This window comes from Mastacembelus armatus, chromosome 17, assembly GCF_900324485.2.
Source record: "Mastacembelus armatus chromosome 17, fMasArm1.2, whole genome shotgun sequence".
In the NCBI taxonomy this organism is placed as follows: Eukaryota; Metazoa; Chordata; class Actinopteri; order Synbranchiformes; family Mastacembelidae; genus Mastacembelus; species Mastacembelus armatus.
In genome coordinates, this window is record NC_046649.1 from 8,258,934 (window position 1) to 8,285,573 (window position 26,640).

Below are 26,640 nucleotides of genomic sequence, written 5' to 3' on the forward strand. Positions count from 1 at the left end.
ATGAGTTTTGTGGAGGTAGAATAATTTGAGGTGAGTAGAGGCTGACACTTCCCCACAGGCACTGCTGACTTATGTGCCATGGATCTGAGCTGATAATAATTTGGTGATCCTTGAAAGCCACTCTGTTCCACTCTGTAAATACTGTTCACATGACAGCCTGTGTTTTGGGTGTGACCAAATTCAGTAAAGCTCAGCAGCAAATCATGTTAAACTCTTAACAGTGCACATGGAGAAAAAATAATGGTTGCAGTTCGTACATCAAACAAACAAATTCAAGCACTTTATTAGTGATGAATTAAATTCAATGACTGGCAGGGAATAAAGCTAAAAAGATTGAAACTTTGAAATTATTTCTAACACATTATCATTTCTCTGCCTACTTTATTTTGTCTTTTTTTCATGTTTCCCTTCACTAGATAAAGCTTTTAAATAACTGGGGTAATAACTTGTTCTTTAGCCTCTCTTTGTAAGCACAGTCAGTAACTCATGAATGCAAAAATACATCTTCTTGCACTCTGATAATATTATTTATGGCAACTTATGAATGTGGATAACTTTCCAAACATTAGATTTGCACAAAATAAATGATGCTTACAGTTCCTCTATTACCACCACAGGCTGACGGTGCTTCCTCAAGAAAATCCTGACATCCATCAAACCATCCATACTTTTTCTGCAGAGGAACAGACTTCTCAGCTTCAGCATATTGTTGTGTACTGTCTCTGATTTCTGTCCAAATTGTCTAGAGGCCATTCAAGATTTCCTGGAATATCGGTCCATCATTTCTACTAGTCAGTGCAGAACTAATGCAACAGCCAAGTTAAATCCACCTGGACTGGCAAGTTGCTGTTCTGCAAACCCCGCTAAAACTATTCCTTTCATTATTAACGTTTTTCTGGCTGGAGGCATTGGGAGTTCTTGATTCTAGCCAATGATCAGCCATCATAGTGAGCTACCAGTGATACTACGACAGGGTTGTTGATGTCTGAAGAAGGTCCTTTGGTGATATCTATGGTGGGTTCAAAGGAGGGCCCCAGCTGGGGCACCGTGGCAGCTGGTTGTCCCAATGAGGCTACCATAAATAGGAAGTCGTTGGAACGGCGGGGACCGGTGACTGCTCTTATAGCCTTGGAGGAGCTCTTTAAACTTGAGCCTCGTCGAGGAGTCTCACAACACATCAGGGCATGGAAACAACTGTAAAACTGGGACAAGCATAAAAACAAACATGATAAGGAATGAACTGAGACCATGGAAGAATAAAGTGCAAAACCTCACCTTGCTGGCCATATATTCCTCTAACATGAATTTGGTTCAGGTTACTATTTCTACAAATGGGAAGTTAATTTGCCTTATTGTTTTCCCCCAATCTTTCTCTCTCTCCCTCGCTTTCTACTGAACCTTTAGACAAATTACAAGTAATTATGACTGAATGAAACCACCTTCTCCTACTTACTCTTACAATGTTACTGGGCCCTGTGTGTTCACTATCATTCATTGTGGCACAGTACACCAAAAGTCATATTATTTATAAACTATATCTAAACTATATATTTCAAGTAATCATGGTGGGCCATAACAAAGTATATTTGCTCTAGTAAGCTTCAGTTCATTAAAACAGATGTTTTTCTCCAGTATCATCACATATTTAACATCAGTGGTTCATCAGGTTCTTAAACATCATGGCTTCAGACATACAGTATGGGAGGCTTAACATTTCTAAAATAAAAGGGTGCTTTGTACTCTGTACGTTTCATTGCATACCACAGCAGCATTAGTATAAAGCATAAGCACCTGAAGAGAAAAAGCACAGATGTTATTCTGGATGATGAACCTCTAGAAAAAAACACTCAATGTGTTGTCAGTTCATGTTTATTAAATAATGATTACTAAGAAGAGCTTTGTGATGGCTTTTGTCGTTATAGCTGCTGAAACCATAAAGTTTTTGTCTGCTTCCTTAGAACTTCCACTGAATTAGTGTTTGAGAAAATATTTAGGTTGGGCACAATTGATGTTGATTGATAGTGCCACTGTAACTGTGGGTACTATGTTTGGGCTTTCTTTTATACAGCCTGTGGTTACTGCATGTTTGACTTGTTCAGATTTGTATTTTATATAATTATTTTATTCCATTAATTGACTAATTTGATTAGAGTCCAATAGCTGTTGGTGGGTCAAGAGAAGGGCTGTACACAAATATGTTGTCAGAGATGTCTCCCCCCCCCCCCTTCTGTCCACAGAGATGAACCCCAGTGAAGCCTCACCATGACAGGGTGCATATTGACAGTGAAGTATTCTCCACCAGTGAAATGGAAGCTCTCTTGTGCTCTTTTCACAATAAACTCACATTGGTTAATGAGGAAGTACAGTGGCAGCAGTCATCAGTGTCTCCATGGTTTCCTCATTGTGCTAGGAGGCAGCAAGATGTGGCTTGACATACAGTAACAACCCTTTGAAAATGACACAGTAAGGATGTCATATGTCCCCGTTTGGATTGTCAGAGGAACTCTCAGGGGAGAGAAGAGGCTGACTGCTGCTCTGTATTTGCACTGTATCATCCATCCATCCATCCATTCATCCATTATCTATACCCACTTATTCCTAACCAGGGTCACAGGGATCTGCTGGAGCCTATCCCAGCTCTCTCTGGGTGAAAGGCAGGGGTCCACCCTGGACAGGTCACCAGTCCATCACAGGGCTTGGACTGTATCAACTTAATGAAATAGAAAACAAAGATAGACATCCTGCTGCACTTCATGACCCAAATAATGTGGGCTACTAGTTGGCTACTGCACTTCAGAGTCTGGTGATACAAGATGAGCTGATCTGGAACTGAGAACTGCAGCACAGATCAAAAGGCTGAGGTAATCATCCACTGTTTGAAACAGCAATTTTAGACTAAGAAAAATATCCATTGTGTCCAGGCCCAAAACAATATGCCCTGAGGTGCTGCACAGTTTGTAAGGAGTTGATATGGTAGAACACAAAAACTGGTCAGAAAAGCTGCTCGTCTTTTAATGTCTGTAAGCTTGTGGCCTTTATGGTAGATCCTTGATCTTGTTGAAAATGGGAGCTGTCAAAGTTGAACAATGCCGATGTGCTGCCTTAGCAAGTGTGGTAGAAATTAATTTCTACCACAATTTGGCGACGAGGATGGGATGGACAGGCCACTGACCAGCGCCTGTTCTGGACCGATGGAACCACCGGTGGTAAAATTTAAAAATGAAGGGAAAGTTCCGCTCCGACAAACGGAGGGCTGGAATCCCGCCTGAGGTCAGAACGGGTGGCGGACAGTGGATGCTCCATTCATTTAATAAGTGAGTACAGTGTTATGAATCATTTCTTGTGTATGTCTGTTAAGTGTTGATTTATGTTTTTGGTCTGTTTTTGGTCTGCGTCAAAATGAAAAACCCTAGGTGTGTGTGTTTGGTAATCACGTGATCTTTGTAATCCCTCCTGGTAATGAGACCAGTGTGTCTGAGGGACAGACGCCAGATGATGAAAAAATAATCCTAAAAAACAAAAAACGAAAAAGAAGGAAAAAAAAGAAACAACGAGAAAACCCCACTGGCTGAGGATTACAAACGTAAGTCTTCCTTCGGGAAGCCATATGGTTTATTAAGGAAACGACCCGTACGTGGAAAACATGAAAAAATTAAGACAGTACTGAAAAAGTAAGCTCTGATTGTTAATGAGAAGTTCGATAATGTTGTTAATGTGAACTAAGCTGTTAAATGAGAAGTACGCTATTGTTAATGAGAAATACGACAATGTTGTTAAATGAGAAGTAAGCTATTGTTAATGAGAAGTATGCTATTGTCTATGAGGAGTAAGATGTTATTGGCTATAAGAAGTGAACTATTATTGTCTATAAGAACCACCTTAGAATTTGTCCCATATCATGAACTGGGCATATGAATGAGGTGATAATTTTATAAGCTTTGTGGTGACTCCTTCAGTGTCTTGTATGCACAATGTGTGTACAATAAGGGTACGTTGCTCGGAACGAAAGTGTCATACAAACTACCTGGCTGAAGAAAGTTACCCAAAGTTAGTGTTTGTCTGATAAGATCTGACCATACGATGAGATGGGAAGATCAGTGTGAATGAGAAATTATTGTGTGTGTGTTATAAGCCCAATGAAAGTGTAAGCACCAGCCCCAGTGCTAAATGATGGTAGATAAATGGGTTAAAAATGTGGTTATAGAATGTTGTTGAGAAGGAGAAGAGGAAGTGAAAGAAGGAAAACAAAGAAGGAAGAAATAAATTGGCACTCTTTTCAAGAGTGAGAAAGGGAGGCAGAAATAGAAGTAAGAAAAATCTGCTGCAGAATTAAGGGTAAAGTTAGAGAAGTGATGTTGAGGAGAATAAGAAGGTAAAATTGAAATGTAGGGTGAGAAAGTAGAAGTTATGTGTTCGTCAAACTCCGATGGGGACACATCAGACCCACAACACAGCACCAGTGGGGTCACAACAATTCACCGCTACGATGGACACCTTGGATGAAGCTGTGCGGACTGCAATTCCTCTGAGAGTCTGCTGGTTTCAGATTCATGATACTGGACAAAAGGGGGGTGAGTTTCCAGCTGATTATTGCACCCGCATGGTGACTGTATTCGCTGCACACTCCGGATAATGCGGCATACTGTCACCTGTGGAAAACTGCATTAATAAATGTCTCAACCTGGCCCAAGGAGCTGCGTCATGATGTCATGTGTCGGCTGGGAAACAAAGACTGAAAAATGTATGGGCACATGTCTTACACGCAGAAAGAAACCGAGAGGAGTCAGACATGGACCGGGTAAAAAAATAAAATTCTCCGCTCACCAGCAGGAAACTACACAACCTCGCAGAAGGAGCCTGCGATCTCGACAGAACAATGCAAGGAGATGTCAGGGAAACCAAGGATTTGTTCAGAATCAGCTTCAAAGAGAACAGTTTCACACTTTAAAGGACATGGACACATATCCTATAACTGAATCAACAAAGACTGATGAAATACAATTGAATGATTGGACCTCAGGAAACCCATATGATGACAGTGCTAAAGAAATACCCTGACTAATAATGTAATGTTTTTTTCCCTCTGATTGGTAATTATAATTGTGTTGACACTTTGTGTCAAAAGGGGGGAATGTGAGGATTTTACAACAGAGCAAATGGTCACTAACTTAAACCAATGTGGGGGTTGAATGCTTGCTTGACCCTTTCATGGTATGTGGTTCTATCTGTTTTATTGTTTTAGTGTTTTAGGGTAGGAAGTTGTAAATAACTGCCAACAATTTGTTTCTTTGATGGTAAGAAGACTGAAGATAGTACCTGAACAAACGTGGAGTCTGTTCAAGATTAGTCCACCCCTTTCTTGTCAAAATGTATATAAACTGGTCTTTTAACACAGACGGGAGAGGACTTTCTGCAAGGACGTCCTCTCCGGGCCCGTGATTAAACTGAGATGATTCATCACACTTGTGGTTGTTTTCTGAGAATTAGCAACTCTCAAACTTAAAAAATTTCTACCACACAAGCTACTAATATAATGAAACCTGCATGACTGGAGGGTGAACAAAGGGATATGAAGTGTAGTGTGTGTGTTCAGTCCGCCTAGCAAAGTACTGTGGCTTCCATTAGAATCACTGTTTTAATTTGCGTCTGTAACAATGAGCATCACTTGTTGGACGTAATCAAATAAGCACCACTTGTTCTCACCTTTAAATGTAATTATTCCAACATAAACAGATTTATTATTTATTAGTGAGTAGGAGTTGATGGCACAACTACACATTTATGCAAGCAATTTAACCTATAGCAATTTAATTTCTGCACATCACATTCAATGGTTGTATGAATTTTAGCAAGTCTGAATGACTCACTAAAGCTAACATTGGTTGCTTTAGTTTATTTAGTTATAAATATCCCGGATAAAGTAAAATTACTTAACCTGAGGAAGTCCTATGTTCAGCATGTATTGGTTACTTTTATTTTTATGTGATGCAATATTTACATAATTAATACATCATCATAAACATCCAGAAAGGGAATCAAATTCAAATTCTACTGTTTAGGTGTGATCAGATAAGTCATAGTACCATAAACACTTCAGACTAATGAAATTGCTTTAGTAAATCCACATAAACAGTTACAAGTCTACTGGATGATTTTGTGGAAAACAGAGGACTTGACATCTCCAAGGTACAGGGGAAAGGCATTTGAATGTATACAGTATCTGTCAGGTAATGATGCATAGTGAATGGACCCCTGGATCAATTTTTCCAATCTGAGAAACAGAGCTTTAAGCCTCTGATGCACCCAAGTGCATTCTTGTGTCAAAAGGACATTAAAGTTCCCATTGACTTTTTTGAAGGTGCATCAGAGGGTTAAATCTCAAGATTATGATTTCAAGCAGATCATTCTGTTTCAGGAGGACTACAACAACCTCTACACTCAAGTCCAGGTATCTGCTGATGGACAGATAGGAACATTGTAAATAATTGACTACCGCAGTAGCACGCTGAAAGCATAACAATGCATTCAGTGTATCTGGCTGTGCTTTAAAATCTATAGGCATTGTCTGACACATTGCAGATATATATTCACAACAGAGTAAAGCACTAGACCACAGTTTAGACTATTTTGAAGTCATCTTTCCTAGCTCCTGTGGACTCTAAGGATGCTACTCTTGAGTAAACGTAGTATACTTAGTATACTTTCTGAGTACATGTATACTTGTAGTCTACTACATTTTCTCATGAGATGCAAAATATGATGAAACTCAGCACACACCACAGCATCTGGTAAGAGCCAAGATACCACAACAGTCAACATTAAGAGCACTAATGAACCATGAACAAAATCATTTGTCACGCGTGAGAAAAAAAAATAAAGAGCAGATAAATGCATAGATTGATAAACTACTATAGCATAAAGTGACAATAATTAGGATTAAAAATAAAATAATAAAAAATGATAACCAACAGTTATTGTGACAATGAAGATAAGTACTATGGATGTGAGTCTGTAGAAGTGCTGAAAATTTGTTAGCAAGTGGCCCATTTTTACCACAGTGTAGCATCCCCTCTTTTAACAACAGTCTGTAAACATCTGGGAATTGAGGAAAGCAGTTGCTGGTGTTTTGGGAAAGAAATGTTGTCCCATTCTTTCCCGATATAGGATTGTAACTGCTCAACAATCCTGGGTCTACTTTGTTGTATTTTTTGTTTCAAGATGCATCAAATATTTTCAGTTGGTGAAAGGTCTGGACTGCAGGGAGGCAAGTTCAGTATCCGGACTCTTCTACTACAAAGTCATGTTGTTGTCATAGATGCAGTATGAGGTTTAGCATTGTCCTGCTGAAATATGAAAGGCCTTCTTTGATAAAGATGTCATCTGGATGGGAGCACATGCTGCTCTAAAACATGGATATATCTTTCAGCATAGATGGGACCATTCCAGCTGTGCAATCTGCTTCTTCCATAGGCACTAATGCCCCCTATACGATCAGAGATGCAGGTTTTTGATCTGGGCACCGATAATAAGCCAGAAGGTCCCTCTCCTCTTTAGTCTAGAAGAAGTTGCACCCATGAACAGTTTTCCACTTTGCTGAAAACATATCAACACTATGTACCATGCTACCAACTCTTTTTGTGACTTGACATTTCTGACATTTGACTTGACTTTCTCCACATGCTTCTGTCAAATGATTGCAGGATGTGAGGAGATGCAGAGAGGGAGAACCAAAAGAAACTGAGAAATGCCCTAGGCCATAATCAGAAAGTCTGCTGTATGTCCGAGCAACAAATTTGGCACTTTTGTCGATCTATCTCGCACCTCAGGTCATTCGAGAGTGAAGGCTAGTGCTGAGATGTAAAGAAGCAATGCGATCAACAAGCTCTGTGGTGCTGATGCATGCTCCCACTCCCCAAAGCTGTCCAAACAACACACTGAAGAACTCTAGAAAGATGGAAGAGAGGGAGGTGGAGACGGCAGACAAATGGTAAAGGATTGAATTAGTTAAGAGGCAGAGGCATCAAGGCTTAGGTCAAGAGAAAGGTGAAGGCAGTGACAGATAAATAGATGAAGGATTGCAGTGAGATGGAGGCAACAAGATGCACTGACAGAGTACTGTAATTTGATATGAGGGCCGATGCTTTCAATGAACAGGCAGAGAATGACAACAAGCCAAATGTCAGTCATCATCACAGATAAGAAGGGCTACTGTTTAATGCTGGGCACATCTACTTAGAACCACTTTTCTTACACATACTAAGACAGGAGCTCTCTTAGTATGTGACTGTACCTGAAGAGACTTTCTTTACGAGCTTATAGATATTTGCTTCACACAGCTTTGCAAGAGGGGACATCATTTTTGCTGTATAAGGCATTCAGAGTAATCTGAAAAATATGGAGTGCTGGATGCAAAAAATGAATGCATCCTACTCCTTTAATCGAGTTCATGACACTAAAATCCAAATCTTTGCAATGTCCACATAATCACTTTTAATGCAGTTTAAGGGAATGACGTGAACTAATGGCAGGAAGCATTAAGCTTCTTTTATAGGCATCAGCATATAACCCACTGCTTAATTTGACAACTGCATGTTTCAATTTGATCGAATACTCCTCAGTTTTGTGAGCTATCTTGCAGACCATAGAACACAACAAAAATGTATCTGAATGCTCTACCCAGAAAAATGACTGTCACACACACACACACACAAAAATGTGACCAGAAGTGTCAGCCAATTTCCTATCAGTATTTCTTGACACATTCTCAGTTCAACAAAGTAGAGGTACACGTTTTACATTTCAACATCTCATTTTAGTGATGGGGAAGGCAGTAGACGTAATGCTTTCTAACAGTTCAGCTCCTTGTCTCATGAACAATTTTTCTGCAAAAACAACAACATCTGTAGAGGTTTCTGTTTGAAGTAGCCTGCCTGAGAAGTCAGGTTTCTCTGATATGGTTAAATGTGGTGCTCCCTAGAAAACAAGCAAAAATGAAAACTTTGATTCTTTATAATTCAGTAATTTGATGGTCACTGTTTACTCTCTCTTGAGCTTTTTCATATACTGTACACCATGCTTACTACAGCTGGAAAGTAAATTAAGTAGGATTTCATTGCCCAAGTGTGCTGAGTCCAAAAAATGTAACTGTTATTTCGGCCTGTTCACCCTTTAATATTTCCATTTTGTTACATTAGAAAACAAATCTAATGTTATCAGCCAAAACTGGCTCTTTAACTTGGCTTTATTACCTCTATACTCAACGAAGCACTAATATGGACTTGAAACATTGTTCTACTCCTCAGGGAATAAGATTTTAAAAGGAGCACTTTGTGCTAGGGAGGATAGAAATGAAGTGATAAAGCCATTTTGCAAGGTATTGCATGCTATGCTTAATAGTCATTTGTGCTATTTCCATCTGCAGTGACATGTTTCAAGTCTTTGTGATGAGTTATTTAAGAGATTTGAACAGAAGATAAAGGAATTGCTCAAACCAAAATTGCAGTCTTACAACACAATAACAGTAGCTTGTTTGTTTCAGGCTGCACCCTTACTCATTGAACACATTATTTCTGCTCAGCTCGCTAAAAAATGCATGTCTCTTGTCTACAAGTGTAGAACTAGGTTATAAAAGTAGATACACACAATAGACCATCAAAAATAATTTTGTATAATGCCAAAGGGGTAAATTAAAGTATGATACTATTTAAATATTTTAATTAAAAAGATGATCATATAAAGATATTACAAAGCAGTACAACTGTAAGGTAAGTCAGCCTAAAGGCTCCTAAAATCATGTCACAAATGCATTTCCCATTTAGGTCACAGCAGCACAGATTAGGGCTGCAGGAGAAAAGTATCCACTGCTGTCTCACTGATAAGCTGTAGAGTTCTCCTGATTTACTGAAATTAGTCTTTTAATTATTTTAGTTGAGAGTCTTATTAGCTTCTTAGTCTTATTAACTTATTAGCTGGGAATTTTCAATGAGCACAGAAAACAAACACAAACCCCCTGCGTAACATTCCTCACTGAGAAAAAGATTGCTCTACTGTCAAAAAGTAAAAACACAAACATTTCTACTCTGTTCAGGACACAGAATCATTACTTAGTGTGCTATTTATCGGTACATGCTGGTAAGTGAAGGATAATGTAGTCTGTGTGGGTCGATTGTTTCCTTCAGGTGAACATAATGAAGAATTTTATTTATTTATTTTTGTCTCCCAGTAAAAAAAGAAATGTCAAACTATCACTTTAGTATTAGTTCTGCTTGCATTCATATATATTAGTCCCTGTATGGATAGTGTTTGTTAGCTGTATGTGATGAAGGCTCTGACAGACTATGCTCCATTACCTGTTTACTTACAGTGCTATGTAGTTCACTAAGAAGTAGTGAACTGTAGTATTAATCATCTGAGAACTTGGAAATGGACATAAGGTTTATGAAGCAACAACAGTTTATCTGCCCTATGGTAAAAGGTCTTATACTTGTATAGTGCTTTTCTACACTCAAGTGTACTCAAGGTGTTTTGTCCATTCACCCACACTCACACATTCATACACCAGTGGAACAGCCACTGGGGGCAACTTGGGGTTCAGTGTCTTGCCCAAGGACACTTCCTTTTTCAGGTTTTACTTTTTCAGCAGACATGTAGCACAATACCCACCATGTCACCATGTCTATACTTACCCATAATTCCTATGGTTGTCCATGCAGGTTCTTGACGTGCAGGTTATCTGTTGATGGGACACTCATTGACCAGTTGCTACTTGTATCTGTACAGCATTTTTAGTCTTCAACTCGCCTCAACTCACAGTTTCCATAGTAACGGGCTGGGAGGAATTGAAGACTGAAAATGACATACAGGACATCTGGTGTCCCTCTCTTTCCTGCAGTCATGAGGTCAATGATGTGTGGGCTGAAACGTCCCTGTAAGGTGAGTTAGCTGTGGTGTTGACTTGAACAGGCAGGAGGGGGCGGAGGCTTTCATACCTCCATGTCACCATCTGGAACAGGGATGTTATTTCTGTTTATATCCAACTTCATAAAAATGCAGCAACTGTGTGAACAAACAAATTATTACACATGACTATGGAAACTGTATTCTTCTCCAGTGCTGTATATGATTATCTGTATGATGTCCTTCTGACGGCGTCTGGTGGGAACATTTTTTAAACCCTTTGCAAAACATTTTGCACTATGCTTAATAGACCAGAAGGAGATGATAAAGATTAGAAGAAGAGAAAACATTTTATCAGTTCAGCCCAGTGGGAGTGGTGAAAAATCTTGGCTGTTTTTTTTTTTTCTCGCTATGATGAACTGTGTTTTGGAAAGGAACAAAACTCTTGAGTCTAAATGAGTTTTATTTGAAAAGTTTACTTTAAAAAGAGTAAGTATAAAGAACAAAGTAAAGTAAAATTTTAAAGAGTTAACTTTTGGACTGCAAAATATGAATCCCAAATCAAAGAAGGCATTAAATGTCTTAAGTGACAGGGCAGTCAGCTCGTGAAAGTAACATTATCTGTCAACCAAGGACAAACGTTACCTGCAGTACTTTGCTTTGGATTTGTTATTAATCATTTTGTAATAGTTCTCAAGTTCTTCAAAATCTCATTAGGAAACTCATGAACTTCATCTGATGACCTTGATATACTTTACTGTGGAGTTATAGATTGTGTGTCAGCTTAAAAAAAAAAAAAACTCATGAAACAGGTAAATGTTTGAGTGAGTGCAATGATTAGTGTGTAATTTAAAATGATGTGAAACAGAAATCACTTAAAGGACACACAGAAAAGTTGGATTTTAAATGTTTTCAGCCAGGGCTTTCTTTTCAGAGCTTTTCATCGTCACTGTAGAGCACTCTGCCTGTTACTCACCAGCAATGCTGCTTTATCTCCCACAGTCGAAATCCAATTTCTTATTATCTATTTCTTAAAGTTTGTATATGATTTGTTGAACAAAAATCTAGACTCTTTAAGTATGCTACTGCTAAAATTCACTTTATATAGGATGTTCTGTAAATACAATCTGTCAACAGGGAAAATATTTGTGTAAACTTCCATGTTGGAATTGGAGTTAGGATATGTGGCCATTTTTGCAGCTGTTGTTATCACACACCTGGGAACACTAGATAGCAGCTTTATATTCACTGTTGTTGGCAAGTCACTTCATAAATAATTGCTGTCATGATTTTGTGTTTGCTTTAAAATTATTGTGGATGTTCCAATGATTAACACATGCTTTCAACCAATAAATTAAACCTTAAGCAAAACAATCTGAATATAGCTCAAATGCAGCAGGCAAAATAAACCAGGGAGTGTGTAAACACCCTGATCAGATAATGGGCAAAGAGCATCCAGGGTATAAATGAGCTGTCCGCTTCTGCTGGTCTCCAATTACACAGTGTGCAGAGGGTGGGTAACTGTATATTGTGTATGCATTAGTTAGTAATTAGTTATCAGTTTGTGGTCATTTGACAAAGCACATTTTTAGGACTAGTCACTTAGCAAGCACAATATAAACTCAAATAATAAAGACCTTTTAAGTCCATTTAAATTAAAGGCTCAGGTTATAGTGTCAGTGTGGACTTGGGATGGAAACAGTTAACCCAGTCAGTGGAGCGTCATATTGTTCCATTTGATGGATTTTTATAAGCCTGAAGAAGTAAAAAAAAATATTAAGGAACAAAGAAGAAAAAACTATAAATAAATTTTCAGACCAACTCTTGTCCTTTCTGACTGATTTTAACCCCAGGCTGAGAACGACAGGGCCCTTGGGCATTTGGTTGATAAGAAAACATTAAATGAACAATATATTAAAATTGACATACGTATTTATAACAATATTAATTTGAATAATAAATCTGACTCAGTTTTAGGCCCAGCAGTGAAATATACAGTATATATAGTATATATATATATAGTATATATAGTAATATACTGCTTTATCTAAAATGCTACAGTGGAGCAAATGATTTCAACACAGTCGATCATAACGTTAGAAACAACACCGGGACATTCAGCCCCAGTTATGATTAAATGGAATTATCCATAAAACAATACCTGCCCTCTTATAGCATATCCTTGTGGGGAGGAAACTGCATCAGTACTCCTACTGATTAGGCAATGTGTCTCATTATGGCTGATTTAAATTCACCAAAGACCTTCGCTAGAAATAGCCTAATCTAATTTTCAGAAGGGGGAATCAGGCCCATTTCAAACAGTGGTCTGGACTCTGAGCTCTGTACTAGCTGAACCTGACTTATCTGAACAACAAGATTCTGACTGAATGATTCAAAACAAACATGCTTGTTTCCCATGGACTGAAATAAACAACACAAACAAGCGGTAGTAGCATGACAAATGTGGCACTACTGTTAGGATCAGCTGTGATTAATTCTTTGAGTAGAAATGTACAGCTATAATCAGAAGCGGTTTTCCACACTGGCCACTGGATATATAACATGAAACATGCCTGATGTTGCTCACTTCCCAACCTCAGCTCCCTTTTGTCTTGTCCCATCACCCAGAAAAGTATGAGCAAGGAGTAAAATGACAATTTGCTGCTTTTTGAGAACTTTATGAACCAGCTTGCAATCCTGGAGTCCTCATTTTATACTATGCTAAATTAGCCAGCTGCTAATTGTAGCTTTTAATTTAACAAATATGTGATGTATTGATCTTCTCAATCTCAGAGTGGAAAGGCTGTTCTTTTAAATGTCAAACTGTTATTTTAATGATATATATGCAATGCTCAAATGTTAGATAGCAAACAGATCCTATGTTAATATAGTGAAAAAAAACTTTTAAGTTTTAAGTTTGGCAACTACAGTGATAAAAGTAGCCCTCTTAATAAGAAACTTATCAGTGTCAGTTTGTGTCTCTTCACAGACATCCTAAAATTGAACAAAGCAGAAGAGCAAATAAAACATAATAGTCCTAATCCCCTTATAAGAGCCTAAGAATAGGAGCTCCCAGTTAAAGATAATTACTCCCAAAGCTACTCATCATACTATCTAAAGTCAGAATGGGTCAAGGTTAATTGTGTCCTACTGTGTGTTTTAATTATCAACACTTCAGACAATGAGTGCTTTCATGACATTGCAAACACCCCCTCTTGTTCGACAAGCAGTCAGTAAGCGTTTCAGAAACAAAATTGATAGACAACTGATATTGATATTCATATTGAATACTTATCAGTAAATGGATAGGCCCTGTTCATCCAATATCCGATGATCAAATGACATCAATATCAGACCAGATACTGATATAGGATAGGATCAGGCCCATGTTAGAAAGGCTTTGGTTAGTCGAATACAAAATACAGTAGATCTGTTCAGTGTGGCCTGAAATAGACTGAAATCCATAAGACGGAGTAGAGGAGGATCAAGGCGGTGACTCCTCTCTCTGCTTATTGAATTGATGTCATTACATGGAGGATTCTTCTTGATACATATGGAAACTTTACATAGGTGCAAATGGATAACTTTTCAACTATTCAATGCTAACAACACACTGGAATACCATCTGATAGGAATATAAAACAATGTGTCAAACCACCTTGAAGACAATTGGGATGACTGGCCTCAGGAGGTGAGGTGACCTCCACCTGCTGCTTCATGACCGTGAAAGATAAAAGGCTCTGACTTCAGCTCCTTCCCTTCCTCTCGCTCACCTCTCACCTGCTTATTCATGAAGACATAGATGACTGGGTTGATGACTGTGCTTGTCTTGGCCAGAACTGATGGGATGATGCTCGCCTCAGGTGTAACTAGCTCTGGTGGCCCAAAGGTGGCAAGCAGGGCCATGATCCCATATGGCAGCCAGCAGAAGAGGTAGCAGATCACCATAACCATCACCATCAATAACACGTGCTGCTCACGTTTCCTGCTCACTGATGCATTGATTTCCCTCACCTGAAGACATCAAGGAAAAGGAGAAGGAAGAAGACAAATAAGACAATAATACTAATATGGGGGGAAAGAGATGAATACATGAATGGAAGCAAGAAAACTTGACTCAACAAATGATGGTGCTTTGTTGGCATTTACTATTGGATTTCCTGGAAATCTTTCCTCATAAACACAAATAGTGAATATGCACATAAACTAAAACATTTCCAGGGAGTGCATTTAGGCATCTTTATCATCTTCAGACATCAGTATCCCCTCTTTCCTGGCTTCATACCTGACTCCAGCTGCACTTTTACAGAGATTAAACAAGAATGCTATCAATAATTTTATTTGTCAGCAAGAAAGCAAATTAGCTAATTTCTCAAAATGTCAAACAATGTCTTTACCTGCTAACATCTGGAAACACTACAATATTGCAGTCTGACTGGGCAAGACACGCAAGCAATCAGACTCCTCATATTAAAAAAAAAAACGTTAGACAAAAACTAATGTGGAAAACCCCCACCCATCAAAATTGTTATCCAATCTGTTTACACACTTCAGGTTCTACTTTAACTTATTGTGCCAGCTGTGCTCACAGTTTATTTCCTGTGTAATGATACCCCATGTTATCTGGCTGAGCTATCAGCTTGTATTGTTTTATGTAGCACCATGATTCCTGGAGAAATGTTGCAGTGCATTTACTATACTACTACTACTATACTAAAACAAAAAACAAACAAATAAATGTTACTTGTCTTGAGCTTGTTTACAAACTGAGATTGTTTAATTCCCCTGTAAGAAAAGCAATTGCTTCTAGATGACAGACAAAACTACATAGATTTAACTAAAATTGTAATACATTAATAAAAACATAAAAAATCATTGGCAAATGCATGAATAAACTCACTTTTAAATATCACTGTGTTCTGACTGTTCCACTCATGAATATGCACAACGAAAAAGTAAAACACATGATGAAATTTTTCCATGGACAGGCTTTCTCACTGACATGCACCATCACCCTCCACAAACTTGAGCTGTCTACATTTGTTTCTCTGCCTGATGGCCACATGCCTGCTGCTGGTACTCGGTTTCATCAGCATGAAGACACACATAGACAGGCAGTTTCATTTTCCCTCACTGATTTGAAGTAAGGATGATGTGAGGTATACACTCAGAGCAGAAAAACACCACAAAAATAATGTAAGGACCTATAGTGATAAGTCATGTTTACCCTGACAGCTAATCATACGGAAAATATTCTTTGCTCTATCCCTCTGCTCAGCCCTTAATCGAACCTGCTGTCATTAGACATTAGTCTACTCTTACATAGACTAGATCATTTCATTTTACAGGATTCTACACAACATATATATGTTGATTCATGCTATAAGGGTCTGAACATAGGGGATGATTTGGTGTGTTGCATTATTCAGTTGACATTATTCTGACCATGCTGTACTATCACACTCATGTAGGCTCCCATGCTGTCAGTCATTTGCATGAATATAGACATTAATATAACATTCATCTTTCAACAGGCAGGTGGAGTGTTTGTATTTCTGCAGCAATATGACAAATAAATGTTTTTCCTTTGTGACAGGCTGAACAAGCCATGTCAGTGATTGGCAGTGTTTATCCATATAGTTCATTTATCCTCAAAAGGCTGTCACAGCTCTGCAAATGGGAATTTAGGGTGTGTTCAGAAAACCCATGTACATAAAATAGAAAGTTTAATTCACTCCAGTGTTTAATCTCTTAGTTTACTTTCTTTGAGGCAAGGTTTGTGGCTGTCCGTCAGTACCTATCAGCAGAGTCAGTTTTTTTCTCATGTTTGACTCCCTCACAAAAAGAACCTGTAGTTTTTGTGTGTAGTACAACAGCGACAGAAAGCAAAGGCAAGACTATGATACTGAAGCCACTTGTGCTACCTGAATTTGTTTGGACTCATTCCACTCACTCACATCAAACCTCTTACTTAATGGGCAGGACAGCAGGACAAAAAGTGCAATAAACAAGCTGTTCAGGAAACAACTATTGTGAGCTGTGCCATAGCTCAGTGCCACCTGTTTTAGTCCCCCTGACACACGACATGAGATTACTTTTTACCATCTTCTCATATTGTGATTTATGTTTTTAGAAGTATTTTACTGAAAATGTTGGCATTTCAGGTAGGATAAGTTTTTATTTCTTTCTAGTTTGTCTCTGCTCCCAACTGCAGACTTTTTCTCACTCTGTCAGCTCTGGAGAATAGGCGGCTAATAGCTTCAATCTTGGCTCCGTTTAAATAAATGAAGTGGCAGCAATCGCAGACAAATTAAGGAGCTGGAGATGGAGTGCTGAATGATTGTAATCAAATGCTGGGTGGTTTGTGAAAGGAGGTAGTGTGCTAACTGACTGCCCTTACAGAGAAACCACTTCATATGCTAAACAGCAATCCCCAAAGCTGTATAATGAAGCCTTTTGTCAAAACGTTGAAGACAGCCATCTTGGTAATAAGCATCACAATAACAGTAGGGTTGTTTTTAATGATGGCCAACATCATGTTGCACTTAGCAGGAAGGCATTTAACTGAGAACAGCATCCCCTTTCTCTTCTCCACATCATGACAGTTTGATATGGAGTTGTAGATTATGGGCAGTGGTCCGTTGCAGAACTGATGTTCAGAGTGTGAACAGATGAGTGGGAAAGAACTGTGTTGATGGGAAATGTTTATCAAGAGACGATGTCTTCACAGCTTTCCGTGACTTCGTTAGATATCTGAGTGCTAATTTTCCTCTGCAGCAACAGAAGAAACGTCGTCTCATCTTGAGTTCCTGGCAGGCTGTCAGTTATTAGTCACATCATCTGGCCAGTGTGCTGCAATGTTAAAATTAGTTTTAAACCAAACTAAAAGATAGTGCCTATAAATACACACATAAATAGAATGGAATTTATGGTGTTGGCACTTGAAACAAACTTATTCTTCTGTTATATCTCTTTTCCTTTTACTATGTCCATATTTATAGTTTGTTTCTCATTTTCCTCTCAAACACACACACACACGAGTATATATTTGCTAACATACACTATATACTGTATGAACTGTGTGGGTCCCCACCAAAAAACAGTTGGTCTCACTTTTTAAATGCTCCGTTTGTGTGCTCCACACTCTTGTGTGTGTAAATAATAATGAGGATGTTGAGAAGAAACAGCACAATATAGTTGCAGCACCACAGTGTCCTTTAGGGATGAGGTCAGGGTTGACGATCGATTGTTCAAAGTGTGCCTTGTTTGCATCCAGTCTGTTGGGATATACACCTTAAATAAGTAGCAGGTATTGTCATAGCATAGACAGCAGTAAAAAAAAGGGCTGGGCCTGTGTGAGCCACTGTGTGTACACTGGGTGTAGGAAGTTGGCAGAAAACAGCAGCACTGTGCTGCAAAGTCTGCTGCCAGCAATGGAAATGAAGTGTGACATGTAGTACATTTGGAAATCAGAAGTCAAAAATGACTTATCTTATTCTTTGAATAACAAGCATGCTGCAGTGTTTTGTTCTTACTCCTTGTAGGGACTAAATACAGCTGATACTGCTGCATATACTCTGACTGTGCCTTCAGTAGGAAAGATGTGTATGACACTGATTGTTTTGTGTATTTTGCTTCTTCCTCAGTACTTACTGTTTTAGACTGTTTCACACAGGCTTTCTGTACTTCCAAATGTTACTGAGGCTGACATTAAGGAATTGCCTTCAGTATGTGTCAGCCACAGTGTCCCTCTGTGGAAAATGACAGCCATTCTATGGTTTTGTGTTGTCACACTCACATCTGCTGTAGAAATTTCCTGTCTGTAGGCAAAGCCATCACTGTGAAGTGAGGGAGACAGATAAACTGGATAGTGTGCTGTGTTACTTGAGATATTTGACAGTTACACTTTATTGTCAGCATGTAGCTGTTCATGCTTCCTGTTCACTTGAAGGTCTTAGAGTCATACAGTGACTCAGTGGTAGAGCCTGTTTCTCTACACGCCTTTATTAGTTAAGCACTTGACGTATTATGTAGATTAGTCTTTGAAGAGATTATAGAAAATGAGACATTATTTTGCTGTGTCAAAGAGAGAAGGTCATCATACACTGGAGAGACACACTAAAGTAGAGCCAAAAGAAGTGATGTAGTGCATGCTGCAGGCTGCGGCTCCAATTATTAGACTTGTTCACGTAGGTAGTAGCCAAAGTGCATGAATATCATTTGGGGATGATGTGTTTCAGTGATTAAGGCAGAGGATAAGGTTTGAGCAACGAACCAGCCAGAGTCCTATGCGAGGAAACATCAATTGTGATGTGTTTCGGGGGGGGGGGGCACCCCATCTGGTTTGTGGCTGCATCAGGTGCTTTGTATGACTAACCCTTGTGAATGAAGTCAGATCTCAGGGGGAAGTTGTTATTGTCCTATCAGAGATGATGGAAAGGTCTTATGGAGGGGCAAATGTGCTGCAGAGTCTGAACACCTATCGATTTTTTAGGATTGGTAGTTTACAAGGAGAATCGTTAACAATTCATTGTTGACATATTGTTTAGCCTGTACCGTATAAATGGAATTGCACACTGGAGTGAGTTTAAAAAAACAATTACCTATTTACTGCTTGCAGCCAGAAATGAAGCTTTGGCTATTGGTTCATGCAGCAGTCTGTAGATGGCATACACTCAAGTTTTTGTTTATTTTCATTTCCCTACTGGAGGGACACCTGAAAAGAAAATTTCTGAAGTGAATATTTATTTTATAATGGCTGTAAACTAAATCAATAACAGATAACTATCAAGAAGGAGCATATTAACTCAAGTAGGCTTCTGTTCTTTCATTTGCCCTGTACAGCTGGACATGGTCTCAGATTTTTATTGGAAAATATTACTTCTACTGTTGCTTAAATATTGTTATCTCTAGATGTTACTTCCATATTTTAATGACCCTAGTTCCTCTTCAGCTCTTACTCATTCAGAGATGCTTCAGAAAGTAGTGACACCACTGCCTTGCTTGTTGTCCAACTATACCTGTCCTTCCTACTGCTGATTACATGGATCAGGTGTGTATCAGAACCTGCAGCCAGGGATGGCTGTAAAACAACCATGATAGTGGCCCTCAAGGACTGGAGTTTCACACACCTGCTAGGTTTAATAATAACAACCAGTTTATCCCAGTGTTCGCAGAGCAGACAACTGTAACTACTAACTTTACAGCTTAATTGTGGGTTTAATCTCCTCCATGAAATCCACTGCTCTTTCTTTTTCTTTCTTTGCTTTTATATGCAGATGCCTGCCAGGTAATTGACTTACAGTGCCCTCCACAATTATTAGCACCCCTGATTAAGATTGGATTTTAAGCTTCTAATAAATTCATTTTCTTTTTAAAAAAAGAACCAAAATTGGAGAAAAAATCCAACCTTTAATTGAAGTACAGTTATTCAGCAAAAAACAAAAATAATGTTAACAAATAATTGACTTTATATGTGTGCCACAATTATTGGCACCCTTGATCTTAATACTTCGTACAACCCCCTTTTGCCAACAAGACAGCACTTAATTCCCTCTAACGTCTCACAAGGTTGGAGAATACAGAGAGAGGGATCTTTAACCATTCCTCTTTGCACAATCTTTGCAGATCATCCAAGGTCCGGGGTCCTCTCTTATGCACTCTCCTTTTCAGTTCACCCCATAGGTTTTCGGGTTGATGTCTTGGGGACTGAGATGGCCATTGGAGGAGCTTGATTTTGTGTCTGCTGAACCATTTTTTAGTAGATTTTGCCACATGTTTTGGGTCATTATCCTGCTGAAAGACCCAATAACGACCAAGTTTACCACATCTTAATCAGGGGTGCCAATAATTGTGGAGGGCACTGTAATAGGCTCAGCCAATGGCAGATGCGGATTATGTTAAAAATGGCTAAAGTCTGCCCAACGAATCGGCCAACTGATTACTTGGCCAACCTCAAAATGAAACCTGTTACAGTTTTACGTGACAGATACAATCCTGTACTATAGGCTTTGTGATGCCATGGCTTTTAGTCAGCTGCCCACAACATTCACAACATTCACATTCTGTTTTGTTCCACAACAATCAGAAGATAGGTTTTTGGCTCTCAGCACAACAAAGTTAGATGCAGCTGACTTGCACACTTGACAATGGGACAATGTCGTTGTAAAAAAATAGAAGGCGATATGGAGTCAGTATGTACAGTTAAAACACTTTCTCCTAAATCTTCTTTCCTGGTTGTGGTGATGTAGTGTTGCAAAGTTCTTGCAGTTTCATCCCCCAAGAGTTTCATGAGTGTTGACAGTGCATTCTCACAAAAAATTCTCTTGGTGCGTTAGATGCTAATTGCTTTAAACACATGCACCCTCAGAGACTCTCTGGATAACAGACCCAAGCCAAATCGTTTAAAGAAACACTTGGAGGCAGTTATTTGTAGCTGCTTGCTCATCGCACTGGATGTACAACCTTTCCTTTTAAAGTTAAGCCTTGAGTTGTATAACTGGAGTGACAAGTGCCACACTTTCCCCGATGGCCAAATAAATACTGGCCAAGCTGGAAGCTTCACCTGGTGATTATACTGTAGGGCAAAGTCAAACAACATCTGCCCAGAACCAGGACAGAACAAGAGGACCAGGATCTGCTGATTCTCACTAACAGTCAGGACTCATGGATTATCCATTATCAGACATCAGACTTAAATCTATTGTGATGCATCTCGTCCTTATATTCTTCCAATTCTGCTGCTCGAGTAAATTCACTTCTCTCCAGTTTATCTCTACTGAACCAGTCCCACTTCTCCCGTATGCTGCTTCTGTATGCTTTTACATCTTAAACAAGCCTCCTCCACTATTTGTGCTTCCCCTCCGCCTTCTGTTTCTGTCATGTTTGCACTGCTCTGTCTGCTCATACCGCCTGCTTTCTGTCGCATCCCCACCACCAGCAATCTCACAGTGTAATAGCCTGTGTCAGGTGCTGCTGTGGGCAGGGAGCAGCTGGGGAAGGCCCAGGAGATATACTGAATGCCTCTAACCTCCCAGGGCTGAGGGGATTTTTTTAGTAGCCAGTCTGGCATCCACCGACTTAATCTGCAAAATTGAGTTAGCCCAGCCTGTGAATTCCAATTTAACTCATTATGTGGATTAATTAAAAACAGAGTGTGCTAATATGGTTGTGTGTGTGTGGATGTGTGGGCATCTGATTTGATTGTGCTGTAATTGTAGATCACCGACAGTCATCACTAAGACGTTTTTTTCCTGTTGTCTGTGAGTATCTTCTGTGTTGAATACTATTGTTTAGCTCCAGTCTGCTTTTCATCACTCAATTATAGATATCAGTGCATAAAAACAGCTCCATTCATACAAGAGCTTGTGCAAAACAAAGAGACAGAAGTAGTGACAGACAGAAAATCTATTGATAAGTGAAAGGACAGGAAAAGTTATTTTCACAGGAGGACATAGGAGGGACAAAGGTAACGTTAACGATGCAGGTCTTGATGCTCAGTTCCAGTTATTTTGCCCTTATCTACCTATCTATCACCCCTAGCAAAAAAAAACAAAAAACACTTCAATGGCCGACTTAAACATGAATTTTAGCCTGATCAACAGTGTTTGCCATGTTGCCACAGCAGTTTAACTCTTTGACTTGTTGACATCTGCCTCTCTGCTCACCCTGCCTACCCTGTCCCTTTTCCTTCTTGGATGTGAATATAAATATAGTCTATAGGTTTCCAACCTAGAAACACAAACTAGTTATACCTAACAGTAACAAGATAATGGCAAATGTCTAGTACCCTGTTGTCCCTAAAGCAGTAGTTAGTCTAGCTAGCTAGGGATGTTATTTTTTGCTTGCCAATTAAATTGATTCAAGACAGCTGACCACTTTCTCATGTTTTGTAACACTTCATCATTATGATATGATACCTGAAGGGTTGTACTGACTGGTTTTGTTGATTAGGAGGATTACTACCACCTTACCCCCCCATAAATTATGCCTACCATTAAGATGATTGGACTATTTGATTGAACAAGCATCTGAATTCACCTGTGTCTTAAGGCTGTAGAAATGACACAAACACATAAATGCACTGCTTAGCATATCCAATCCTATAACTCATTTTTTATGCATGCTTTTTTTTTTTTTTCCGAATAAGGATTATCTGGTGTCAAGTGGGAAAATTTCATTTTTGAACTATAACAGGACATTGCGAGAGAAGTACAGATTTGGCAGTCAATTACAAAATTGAAAGAAGCTGAAACGGCAGGCAAAATGAAAGCATGGAAAGGTTCAGTTAAGTGCCAAATGAAATGTAAGCCATTGGTATATCCTGCAGTTTTAATAGGACAAGTATTGTGGTAGAGACTGTTTTAAAATTTGAATCTTCACTTTTTGCATGTTTTATTGTGTCTTAGATTAACTCTAAATGGATGAAATTACTATTTTTGCCCAGTCAGTCCATATAAGGTAAATCAAATTTTTACTAATTTGCAACATTATTAAACATCAAAAATTATATTGTTTCTTTTACAAAAGTACTCAATTTAACTTGTCATTATGTGTTCTGAGCATAACCTGATCATTTCATTGATATAAAATTAACACCTGGCTGAGTTGCACACTTGCCAGGTAATGAGCTATGTGGTACACTTGAATATTTTAGTGTAAATGACATTGCATCTTTATCTCTTCATTACCAAATAAAAGAAAAATCCGTTTTATCTTTACATTCAATGTAATGGTAACTTTGCCCCATGTGGCTAATTTGCATTACAGCAACACAATCACATGGCTAATTAGCAAACCAACACGAAATATCGCACCGTTTTTATGAACTAATTGAACATATTCGCTGTGTATATTTACGTACATTTATGGAAGGTGAACTAAACACACTGTGGAAACCCAAAAGTGGAAATCTGTACTTCCAAAGAGGGCTATACCATATACCATACCGTCAATATGGATCAATTTATACCTCTGATTATATTATCAATTCTGTGATTGGATGTTCAGTTTGCTATTTGGTTGACAGCACGGAGAGAGAGAGGAGGATAGAGAGGGAAAGAAGGGGAGAGAGCAGGATGGACATGGCAGAAACAGCAGTGGACATACGGGAATGTATAAATGCCACATTCTGCTCAGGAGCTGAGCACCCATAAAAGTCTAAAATTCCCCCCAATTTTTAGACAGTTTCATTTTGTTTCATCCTATGCAATATGAGCTGATGCGTATTCATTTGGAAAATTCCAGCCATGCCTCCATCCATTAATTATCTATTCCCACTTATTCCTAACCAGGGTCCCAGGGATCAGCTGGAGCCTATCCCAGCTCTCTCTGGGTGAAAGGCAGGGGTCCACCCTGGACAGGTCACCAGTCCATCACAGGGCCACATAGAGACAAACAACCTCACACACTCACACTCACTCCTATGGGCAATTTAGAGTCACCAATCAACCTGACATACATGTTTTTGGACTGTGGGAGGAAACCAGAGTACCTGGAGAAAACCCACACAAGCACAGGGAGAACATGCAGACTCCACACAGAAAGGCCCCTGATGGGTTTCAAACCAGGAACCTTCTTGCTGTGAGGCAACAGTGCTAACCACTCATCCATCGTGCTGCCCTGGAAAATTCCTCAGATTTTTATTTCTTGCTACCAATGCCCCAGAAAGCTATATATTCTCCAATCTGATCACACTCTTCACCTTTCCATCAACCCACTCCCTATCAACTCACTATGCCAGAGGGTGGAAAGGTGCAGTCAAGGAGACAAGACGTTTCACTCATACTGAAAGTCACATAGAAACCTGTCAGCAAATGTTCGAGTGACAACTCTCCTCTGAATTTACTTACTTGAAGTAGGTGAGAGATAGGGAAATAACTCCTGAACGCAATCTGTACACAGCTTCAGTCTTTTGCTGACTCTGCTTTAAGGTTTGCACATAAACAGCCACACATGCACTGTACAGAAACATACACTCACATCTACATTGTATGGAACTATAGTTTCAAGCACTTCTTTATATTAAAATAGACATCCAGACAAACCCAGATATAAAAGCATAAATATAGGGTAGTCAAATGAAACCAGTCATTTTTACATTTAAAGACACACCTGGGGGCCCAGACAAACACTCACACACACACACACACAAATGCATCCAGAAGAGAAAAAGACACAGGCACAGCATTTTAGACCAAATTGTTTTGCCTCAGCATTCCAGCTCCTGAGTTGGCCCAGGTGTTCTGCCAGAGCAGTTGTTGACTGCTAAACATGATTGATCACAGTATTTGTGCGTGCTGCATTAGTCCTGTACACCACCAGCCTCCTGTGGCCTGCCTGCCTGTCGGCCATCAAAGGGCCTCTCTCAGCAAGAATGCTCAACGCTCCACTGAGTCACTTTGCAAGTAGTCACTGCACCCCCACTCCTTCTTATCCCTGCCTTTCCATATCCTCATGTTACAATGAAATCTCACATCGAAGTGAAAAAAAAAAAGAAAACAGGAGCATGACTGTAACTTCTATTGAATGAGGAAAACTCAAGTAAATCTGTTGGCCACTGGGGAATAAGCGTCACCTTCTACCTTCTACAGACAAACAACTTGTAAGGGGAGGGAATCAGGAATCTAATTGAGGGTGAGGCTGTGTCAGGCTGATTGGGGAATTCAGAGGGGGATGTAGTGGATGGAAGGTTCGTGCAGGTGCATGTGTGTGTACGCTGAGATGTACTGCAATGGACTTTCATTTTCGTTTGGAGTAAAAACACTCCAACGACCAAAGGGAGAGGTAGGCACTGCAAAAGTGATGTGGAATTGACTTTGGATTGCTTTCAGTAATGTCTGAAGATCCCGTACCTTGTCCTGCCTTATAGTGCTCTGAGGGGATTCAATCAAGGGACTGCCGTAGGTGGGAAATCTTTATAGAGTTAGGAACCAAATATCAAGAGCAAAATGCATCATATCTGCTGGCTGTGATCGAGGTGTCAAAGATGAGTTGTTAGCTGTGCTGACATATGCTTGCTTTTGCCAAACACAAGTGACATCTTTGACATAAAAATGTTTCACATCCAGATCTAAAAATATTCAGTACCTCTGTTAAATTGAAGAACCCCATGAAAAAATAAACTGGAAATACTGTAAGGTGGACGTCTACAGGGAAACTGTCAACTTCACTGAACCAAACTGAGCCCTTGAAAGCTTTTTGTTTGTGCCCCAGGCTTTGTTGAAAGAGTCATCTGTCTTGAGTTATAGTCAATAGTTGTCTGGTTATCAAGTTCACTGACAAAACTGGTGACACACAGACACGTAGACTCTCACTAAGGGTTGAAACTGTGATACTATACGTCTGAGAAATGAGTAAATGATTGACTTGGCATTAATGGTAAGTTAATGAGGTAGGATATCTGCAAACCTCTAAGTTCTGATACTTCAGAGGACCAACACAATAGTTTGCTAAAACTATATTCACACACAAACTGCCAAAGTCCCACAATACAGAGAAGTTGGACAGCAACTTGTCTTAATGACCTCATTGAGTTTTTATAATGGAGCTTTCAAATGGTCCAGTTCAGTGGTCATGCACTTTAGAACCCAATTAGCACAGTTTGTCCAATGTTGTGATGGCTAAAGCAAAGTGGCAGGAGGGCTTGTTTGCTGTTCTTGCATATGCAATATACAGTGGGTACGGAAAGTATTCAGACCCCTTTAAATTTTTCACTCTTTGTGTCATTGCTGCCATTTGTTAAAA

The 26,640-nt window shown here is 39.2% G+C and overlaps 1 protein-coding gene across 1 annotated transcript in view; it reads right to left on the reverse strand.

The window, feature by feature from the left end:
- Positions 1-935: 935 nt before the first annotated feature.
- Positions 936-26,640, reverse strand: part of tmtopsa (teleost multiple tissue opsin a) — a 54,090-nt gene continuing 28,385 nt past the window's right edge. The window contains exons 3-4 of the mRNA XM_026313935.1: positions 14,677-14,910; positions 936-1,202 (exon numbers count right to left, since the gene is read on the reverse strand). Of these exons, the coding sequence (XP_026169720.1) occupies positions 936-1,202; positions 14,677-14,910 (501 nt within the window). The remainder of the gene's footprint in view (positions 1,203-14,676; positions 14,911-26,640) is intronic.